Consider the following 10,016-nt stretch of genomic DNA (forward strand, 5'->3'; position numbering starts at 1 on the left):
TAAGAGGTACTAAGTTCTAAATGCAACCTGTGCCACAACAAAAGAAGAGCAAGAGTGTCTTCGAATTGGATTTAGACACGCATGAGCACATCATGGGGTACCTTGGAGCAGTGGACGAGCACGACTAAGATAGTACTAAGAAAATGTAATCTCATTGCAAGAAAACAATATTCCACTTACCCTGAAGAATTAAAAGCGTATTTGAGATTATGCTTCTTTTAGTAAATCCCAAACAACCACCGTGGTTGTTTTTGTAATTGTCATGAGGACCTCTCCTTTAATGTCAATTAACCTCTTATTCATCTTATTAACTTAATTAATTTAAATTAAGCTAAGCCACCTAAAGCTTAGTATATTTCTCTCCCTCTCCTTCAGCCTTCATCATCACCATAGTCTGTACTCGCTACCGTCACCTCGTACCTCGCAACTCTACCTCCCCACTTTCTCTATCCTCCACATGTGCCCTCTGTCACCTCTCCCTACTTCTCTTCTCTATCTTCTCCACCTTCTCTCCTTGCTCGCTAGCCTCTCCCCCTCCATTCAACGATGCTCAACCTCTCTACTCCACTCAGTCGTGACTTGCCACTATCTCCCTCGACTCTCCTTGCCCCTCACTCCTCATCTTATACTCCCTCAGCTCAATACCTTGCAAATGTTTCCAGAACTATGGCATTCTAGACCACCGCATTGACAATTTGATAACCTTCTTGATTGCAATATCCTAGCTTGGCTTAATTGTTCCATTCGATTAATTTCTTCTAAAACCATAGGCTAATTTGCTACTCAACTTTCCTCACCTAGTACTAATTTGAATTTCCCAACATCATGGCACCCATTTAACCAAGAGAAAAAATAAAGGGTGCTAGTGTTTCGAGAAAAAGTTAGTGACAATGTAGGTAAAGCATTATTTGCCCATTAGGCCCTATATACATGCTCCAATATGGATCACACAACTACTTCCCCTCAACCAAAATTGTTGGATAAGTGGGCACATTCTACAATGAGCCCAAAGCTTTTAAGGATGGCAGTTTGACCTTATGTTAATATTAAATGGCCCCCATTCGAACTTTTAATCCACGTGATATGCATTAAAGTTGGAAAAAGAAGCTTCTCTTAAAGAAAGGCAACATTTTTCTTGCATTAGAAAAATTAAAGCACTTGCACAAGAATGTGAGTTGTGCTAGACAATAGTTTTGAGCTCACAAGGCAGAAAGGTACACTGAAGTTAAGGTCGTAAAAAGCGATTGTTGAGGGAGGGGGATTGGGGTTAGAACTTGTGATAGAAACTTTCGGGAAGATTGATGTTGGGGAATGCAAAATTGGGCAGAAAGATGCGAAAATGTTGGTTCCCAAAATGCAAAAAGTGAGGGCGAAGATGCAAAATGTTGGGTTCCCAAAAATGTTATATCAGAATTCCCTTAAAAAGAGGGAGAAAGAATTCCCTAACAAAGAGGAGCACGAGGATCGAAGTGCCAATAAAAAGCGACAAGACTTGGGACTAGCAAAGCTGATGCACACCCAAAATATTATATACGAAATTAAGACTCATAAGGAAGGCGTTAGGGACAACTGTGACACTCAAGCTGTGGCAGACAGGCCCCTGGCAGGTATAAAAGACTCCAAAAGCATGTCAAAGCGTATATTTTAATTCAAAGTCTAAAATTTTTTATGATTCACAATGTACGAAAGCAAATAATTAATGTTATTGTAAAGGCAAATAGAACATGTAGAGACTTGACTCAGTTTGGATGTCTTCTTTGTCAACAACAAAGGGAAAAATAATTTTACTAGAGTTCATTCTAACGAGCACGTCCTCTTTCTTCTCATCCTTATCACCATCTCCAACAACAATCTTTCTCATCACAAACTCACCATCCTTCTTTCAAGTTCTCAGACTTTCTAATTCATCTATAGCTTGTATCATCTCCCAAATTAACAACCTTTCTGGTCTCCATCGCTTCAGAATTTCTTCAATAGCTTTTGTATTATCACCTTCCATCACTTCGTTCTTCACACCCGGTCGGATTCTCCGTCTTTCCCATTCGTAAACATCTCCCTTCATTCTTAACAACAGCAGGGATTCTCCTACTCAAGCTCTCGCAAATTTCCTCCACGACATACAGAAGTCGAAGCAGTTTGAGTTACAAAACACACCTCGTACCACGAAGAGCCAGAAGGATTTTTCCGTCCCTCACATTCTTCAATTCTCCTTGTAACAAACATACAAGAGTAACCAACAGGAATAACTCGTTCCACACTCCGACATTGTTATCAACAGAGCACGGATTCTCCTTCCCAAGCACTCGCAAAAATTTCTTAACAACAAACGTACACAAGTCGAACCAGTTGATTACAAAACAGACCTCGTACTCAGGGGCCAAACTGGCACAAAATCTCAACGTATTACATAAGTACTAACTAGCAATAGTCCCAACGATGCTGGATAGCGAACCAAACAAGGACGTTGATTCAGCACACACAATTATTCCAAGACCTCAGTTCAGCATCTTGTGTCTGTTCGATCCACAACTTAGTATGCACCTCGGAAGAACACACAATCAGACCATATGTTAGTTCTAATATCTCACAAGACCGACCTTGCTTCAACTTAAACCTCCGAGTATGTATCCTTAGTAAGGATGTCCAATCTGCTCATCTGCAGACCTAAAACCTTCAGGAATTAACTTAGTTTTTTGTCGCTTGGATGTTCAGTTTTGCTGATCCCCTCTGACCTGCAGAGATCAAACAAGTTGAGCAATTTGCGCTCCTCAAGACTTCTATGTCGAAAGAAGGCTCCTCCCAGAAAATTGCTTACCTAGGCTCGCTGCATCAGACCCTTTTACGATGCGCAGCCTCCTCACCGTGGTGACAAACATTCTGCTCGGCAAACAACATTCGTGTAATGAACCTCACAGATCTAGAGAGAACCGGCAGCATTCAAATACAGCATCTGTTGAACAAGTTTTTGCAACTTACTCCCATGGCACGTCCCCCACTAACATCCAGTCTCCGTCTTTATCCTCGTGAGTGAGCACATAATCCGTGCCGTTAAACAGATTTAGCTTTTTCTGCTCACTCGAACTCACACTCTCCATTCCCGATGAGTTCGACGATCCTTTGTGGCCTAACAACCGGAAACATATGATCAGTGACAAAGACGGCCCAGGACTAGAGAGAGAAAAGCCCCATCTTTGGCTAAGAGTAATATCTCGATGAGCTTTGTCAATGCGCACCATTGAGAAACCGTTGGAACATGTCTTGCAACGCCAATTTGAGGCTTGCGTAGCTGTCGTAAGATTTCAAGTCGAGTTTTCGCCCGAATGGTACTCCATCCATGTTGGCCTTGACAAAGAGAGTGTTGGATTTGCCTTGTTCGGGAGCGTCGGCATGCAGCTCTTGATCCTCTTCAATGGCTTTGGGGTGAGCAGCCAGGGTATTCTTCCGGAAGGAACGAATGGGAGGCCAGCCAACGACAGGAGCCCTGTGGAAAATTGATGCATCGACTTTTAATGCCGAGCAAACTAGCAAGCTATGGAACCAAAATTTTGCGTGAGATGTTTGGAGAAACAAACCTGCTGCCACCCTCTTCGTTCTGGGAGCCGGTACTTGTTTGCTTCACAGGATGCAAGGGTGGTTTGCCCATGGTGTCCTTCAAAGGTTCGCTAGCTGGCGAGCTTCCTGCAGCAGCACTAGGTGCAGCTTCTGGTGTTGCTTGTGCTCGGGAAGACAGGGTTGAAGCAGTCGCCATGGAGTCTAACACGCCCTTGGATTGCTCCATTCCCATCTGCCATCCCGTCGGAAGCTGCACCACATTGTTCCACGAGAACAATCCCGACGCTAGCTGTCCCTTGGGCACCTGAGGAGCTCCCGGCTTACCTTCCGCTTCAATGGTAGCGCCGTTGTTCATTCCACCGTGTGCCGGAGCTCCCACGGCAGTGACCATCACGCTTCTGCTCTCAGAAGGGAGCAATATTCTGTTGTTATCGCCAAGAGTCTCGAAGTACGGGCGCTTAGCAGGGACGGTGCTTACTTTGGGCACAGGGATGGCAAACCTTCCTGGAGCCAATCCTCCGAAAACTTGACGTGTTTGATCATCTTGAACAGATTGAACACGAAAACTTTCGAAATGGCGAGGCGTCTGAGCATGCCAGAAATTCTGAAATGCTTCTTGATGTGCAAATCGAAACTCCAAGCCTCCTGCATTCGAAGGCTTTAAGGGAAGGCTGTGATCGCTCATTGCACGATGAGAGTATTCCTGCTTGCAAATTACATCAACTTGCTGCGATTTACTACTGTCGAACTCTTCGCTGGTGTAATTCTTGTCCTGAACCAAAACTTGCCGCGTTGAGAAGCTCCAAGGCATCTCCTTCGTGAAATGATTATCGTTGCCAGAGCTTTCCTGACCGGAGAACAAATTCTTGTCCACTGCGCTTGTGGCCGAAAGGGAGACAAAACGTTGCTCACCCCAACTTTGATAGGATTCCTGGGGCGTGCAGGATCCATTCGCTCCTTGAGCAGCACGGGGCGATTTCTCCCAGCTCCCGTTTACTTTTCTAGCAGGAAGATGCTCCGAAGAAGATTTTCTTTGATCGGTCAGCTGCTGCTCTGGGTGGGGATTCTGCTCAAAGCCGTAGGTCTTCGACGAAGATATTCCTACGACATTACAATCCGATCTTGCTTCTGCCACTGAGCGTGAAGCTGAAATGCCGTCCTGTACAGCAGCACCTTGAGCTGCATTTCCATGGGCGGACCCAGACCCATTCCGAGCGACCAAAGCGGGTCCAATCCCAAGCCTGAGCTCAGTATCCTGAAGGTCCAGATCGAACGATTTTGCACAGTCGTGAGGAGCAGCGACGATATTCTTGTCCCGTGGTACAGAGGTAGAACAATGTTCCGACAATCCGATGTAGTCCCGTTCTTTGAAACTAGAGCAGCTCGAGCTATGGTTCAGATTCTTGGTTTCTCTTTCAGCACCGTCCACGCTATTACTCGGTCGCAGTAGTGTTCCAGCTGAAGGCACACATCCACCGTTCGTCAAGATGGAGCGAGGGATGGAGCTATGGTTCCAAGGGTTTGGACCATTCGACATGCTTACGCTGGGGTTATGGGACATCGAAGAAACGTAGAGGCAAGGGGCATTTCCTGCCGTCTCGGAGCTGTTTGAGAAGCCGGTATACGTATTTTCGCCGCTTCAGGCAGTTACAACAGACTGATTGCCGCGAATCCCAACCTGCAACACTAGGGGGAGAGGGTAAGAAGAATTTTTCAGCCCTTTCTCCATCCAAGCATCGATCCTGCCAAGATCAAGACGACAAGTATGCGTTCTGATGCGAGCGAGATGTCAAAAAGAGCTGCGCGAAAGCTCGGAAGTCGCGCAAATCGAGGCAGTGGGGGCGGAGAGGGGGGGGGGGGGGAGGAAGGAGAGGAAGAAGCTATGGAAGAGCAAGTGCGCTATGTCAGCTGGGGCCATGAAAGCTCAGTGGAGCTCGGTGTGCCGGGGGACACAGAAAACGAGAGAGAGAGGGACAGAGAGAGGAAGATTGCCGGCAGAAGACCGAAAGATTTTTCTAAGCAACAAGGGAGAAGGAAGGGGAAGCCATAGCTGAGCTGCGAAAGCTGCGAATCGCCATAGCTGAGCTGAGAAAGACGTAATCGCCATAGCTGAGCCCTCATCAAGCTCGGGACGATGGTCGAATGAGGGAGATGAACGGATTGGCTTAAATAGGAAGGATTACGAACAAATCACGCTGTTAATTTGAGGATTAGGATGCTGACCCCGCAGGCGGGCGCGGGTCCCTATCTGCATTAAACTGCCGCCAAAACGGCCTTCCTCTGCCAAAAGTCAGCCCCGCAGCCTATCAGCGCCGCCAACTCTGGCACCTCTAGATTTGGCGAACGTTGACCATATCTAACCTCGGTTAACCCGCCTCCCCTCCGTTTTTGGCACTGGCCTCCCTATTGGCCATTCCGTTGAAGAATGACCCTCTTCCGATTCGCCATTGCAAATGAAGCCTTCTCATTGGATCCTTGTGCATATTATCCAAAAAAAGTGCATATTCTCATAACACTAAAACAAGGTGAATTGTATTCAAAAGGCTCGCGAAGACGCTTGGAGGGATGAAGCCGGGTGAAAGGAGGGGATGCTAGGCGGGTCAAAGGAGGGGTGGTCTAGCAAGGATACGAGGACGCTCGGAGGGATGAAGTCGGGTGAAAGGAGGGGATGCTAGGCGGGTCAAAGGAGGGGTGGTCGAGCAAGGATGAAGGCAGGGCCAAGGAGGGGTGGTCGAGCAGGGGAAGAAGCTCAAAAGAGAGAGTTGTTGCACATAATTGCCCCATTTTATTGAAAGATAGTTTTCCAAGGTGTACCATGAAAAAACCATGAAAAATAATATTCTCTTTTGAAAAGATGAAACGATTACTAAGAAGTACCCTAAACGGTAGGCCAAAAAGAAAAATGGTGATCCTTGTAAGTTGCATCTTCTAGGGTGGACCCTATACAGCCCTATCCTTATTCGACTTGCTCCACGCATTGCCTCTCTACACATCGACAATTTACATTTGAACCAACAAAGCTGTTAGAAAGGGGCCACTCGATTAGCAACTTCACCCACTGCTATCCGGTTATCCACAAGAAAATGTAGTCGCTCACATTGTACAGCAAAACGATGTAAAATGTGCTAAGGGGGGGATGTCCAACATTTACAAGAAAATCGAAGAGCTCAAGTTTTGTACAACAAAGGTGTAAAATGTGGGGAATGCAGTATGTCAATCACAGTGGGGTACAAAGCAAAAGTGCAAATGTGTGCAAAAGGTACAAGCAAGCTATCAAAATGATCCAACGTTGCTGCTGAAGGCTCTTGCTCTTTGAGAATGGGTGGTCCAGAAACTTTAAGCCGAATCCATTCGAGCTGGTGAGTTTGATTTCTCGTTCCTCCCTAAAGATTTTATTGTTGGCCATACTAGATACGAAGTGGTGAGTTTGATTTCTCCTCTAATTCCTCAAAGATTTTATAATTCTCTCCTCTAATTTCTTAAAGTTTATTTCGTTGCCCCTCTTAAAGATTTTACAAGTTGTCATAGAAGTTTCCTTTCTTTGCCAAAAAAAGAAGAGAAAGTTCTAACCCTCGGAAGGAATTGACTCGAGCAAGGGGCAACGTGACTGGGTTTACCGGGGACGTCTTTAATCACAGGACAAGACACGTGGGACAGAAGCGTGGGACCCAGGAGCATGCGTACCTGCCAGCTAGGCGGGCCTTTACCGGAAAGGACGGCCGCACTAAACGTGCCAGGCAAAGCGGGTGGACCCCGAGAACCCATCATTTAAAGCGTGCCACAAACGAAGGGCAAAAGCGGAGGCTTTGGGGCCTGGGCACCCAACTCTATCATTCACGCACGGCCTCGTGCACTTCAAATCGCCCTCTACAAACAAGAAAGGCTGCCAGTTTCCGCGTTTGAATGTTAATAAAAATTCGCCCTAGATAAAGGAATCATTATAATGTTCCCTCATTAGACCTCCTTCACACCAATGTGTTGGTTGTGGCCCCCCAATGTGTTGGTTGTGGTGGTCACGTTTTATATAGTAGGCTGCTATTCAATTTCACCGATGTTTGATCGGTGTCATGACTCAAGGAGAGTGTTTGGGTCACTCACCATAGGGTCAATCTCTGGCGCAAGTGTTGGCCATGGAGTGGGTGCATACACCTGAAACAATTTTTTTGTGTTAGTGGGCACAATGGGTAAAGGTCTTCCCTCCTATTGGGCCAAATAAGAGTGGCACCCCTTCACTTCATATTTGTGGAGGATGGCCGCCGGGTGGGCGTGAACTCGGCCGTAGAATAGGTCCCCATGCACCAAGGATCCATGATGGTCTGGATATTTCAATCTTGCAATCTGGTCCTCTTGGAGGAAGTCGTTGAACCACCAATTCAAGGAACAACTAAAAATCACAGCTCATGCTAGGCATTCTTGGGGGTGGGCGAGGGCACCCCCTAGCAACCAGAGAAGTCGGCACCACCTGCAGCCATGTACCAATGGGAATGGGATTCACAATAAGTGGGCTGCTAGTGATTGCTGCCCCTCCACGTTGAGATTTCCAAGGTATGGCAACTTATCTCCAAACCAACCCCTAACACCTTGGGCCCATCTTCATTGAACAACTAGGATGAAACAATGGCTCAAATGGATTAGAGACCTCTTATATTCCTAGTAATCGTGTCTAGTATCAACCAAATTTGGTGATTTTATGGGAGCCCATTTGAAGTCTAGAACCCAAGGCCAAATTTTTGAAGAACTAGGTGGGAACATCACATCTTCTTCCTCTACACTTGAAGAAAACACATTTTCACAATATAGGAATCTCCTCTAAAGGGATGATCTTAGGTTCTTTGAAAACCATGTGCACATGACCATCACACAAAATGGAGGCTTTTCTTGATCAACAAGGCCAAGTTAAACATGGTTAAACGGTCTCAATGAGGGAATGAGGTGAGCTTCATATTGTTGAGGTTGCAAAGTTTCATTTATTCCTATGTGCTTTTGCATGGATCTTAAAATAAATTCTCTAGGTCCACAAGCATCATCAAGAGATTTATAGATGATATCCATCATTACACAAAATTAAGCATGTGGAGTCCAACAAAAGGTTTAAAAACATGTCACGAAGGATTGCACATGAGAAAAAGATGCTCCTCTTTTTGGCCAGTGTCCATTCCAACCAATTTGGCAATCTATGGTGGGCATGATTCACTATTATCTCACCATATCTGGAGGACTATGAGGTTTCCAAAAGCACCCCCGTAATACTCCAAATCTGGAATCTTGCAACATTGCACGAGTGTACATGGATACAAAAAAAAAAAACATGCCATTTGCAAGTTCTTAGAAAGCTACAATTGGCTACATCCTAAAGCAACCTTTGGGCATGGCTCCAGTACCCTTTTTTTACTCAGAATGCAAAAACATGTGGAGGCCTTTGGATGTCAAACAAATCTAGTTACCCCCACCAAAAAAACATAGGATTGTGCTCTTATAAGATTTCTTCTTGTGGGAACCTACTCTTAACATATGTATAAATGAAGGGGAAGGATAGGCCAAGGAGGAAGGGGTTGGGTGTAGGCGAGATGCATGACCAGGGGGGCAAGTCATGTGGGGGGTCGACAATCCAAATGACTGGGCACACCTTATGTATATACGAACCCATGGGGCCAACTACTAGCAAGCACCACCTATTTGGATTGATAGGTAGGGAGATTTGCTCCAAATGGGGTGAAAGGGCCCAACACGCATGACTAGTAGTGTTGCACACATTTGGCAGGCCAAGAGACAACACCATCAGGGGGGCAAGTCAGTGGGGGGTCAACAATCCAAATGATTGGTGGGCATAGCTTATGTATGTATGAACCCATGGGGCCAACTACTAGCAACAAGCACCACCTATTTAGATCGATAGATAGGGGGATTGCACACTCTAGATGGGGTGAAAGTGTCAAATATGTACTTAACAACAAAAAAGAGGTGGTGAGAAATCTATCCAACCTGTGGTGGGTGTGTGCATTTTTGTATGTATGACCCGTGTATGTAACACGCATGAGCAATAGTGTTGCACACATTTGGTAGGCCAGGGGACAACACCATCATACTATTTTTGAGTCAAGACTCAAGTCTTTGAATTGGTGTTATCCCTTAGGCAAGTTTAAGGTAGAGGGTTTACATTGTAGTAGAATTCCATTTAGAAAAGTTTGAAGCTATTTGGAGATTGGGAGGCATGCAAATGATCACAAGGCCTTAACTCCAAGAGCATATGAATGTTAAGGTTGCATCAACATAAAAACATAGAGAATAAGGTACAAAGGGTATATGAGGCCGCATCTACCTCTTTAGCAGTACCTGACAATCACAAAATTGGGGGGAGTCGAATGTTAGGACTTGCAACTGCTCTCTTGCGCTCTACCCTAATTCTAGAGAAAGCAAATGCAACCACATTTATATAAAGGAGAGAATAAGAACATATAGACATG

The 10,016-nt window shown here is 45.6% G+C and overlaps 1 protein-coding gene across 1 annotated transcript; it reads right to left on the reverse strand.

The window, feature by feature from the left end:
- Window positions 1-2,230: 2,230 nt before the first annotated feature.
- LOC147884000 (uncharacterized) lies at window positions 2,231-5,681 on the reverse strand. Its single transcript, XM_087398249.1, has 5 exons — window positions 3,573-5,681; window positions 3,234-3,481; window positions 2,977-3,124; window positions 2,816-2,877; window positions 2,231-2,732 (listed from the first exon to the last, which is right to left on the reverse strand). The coding sequence occupies exons 1-5, from the start codon at window positions 5,111-5,113 to the stop codon at window positions 2,686-2,688; spliced, it is 2,046 nt and encodes a 681-aa protein (XP_087254375.1). The 5' UTR covers window positions 5,114-5,681; the 3' UTR covers window positions 2,231-2,685.
- Between the last annotated feature and the right edge of the window lie 4,335 nt (window positions 5,682-10,016).

This window comes from Dipteris shenzhenensis, chromosome 27, assembly GCF_047967505.1.
Source record: "Dipteris shenzhenensis isolate YYH24624 ecotype China chromosome 27, Dip_SZ_1.0, whole genome shotgun sequence".
Lineage (NCBI taxonomy): Eukaryota > Viridiplantae > Streptophyta > Polypodiopsida > Gleicheniales > Dipteridaceae > Dipteris > Dipteris shenzhenensis.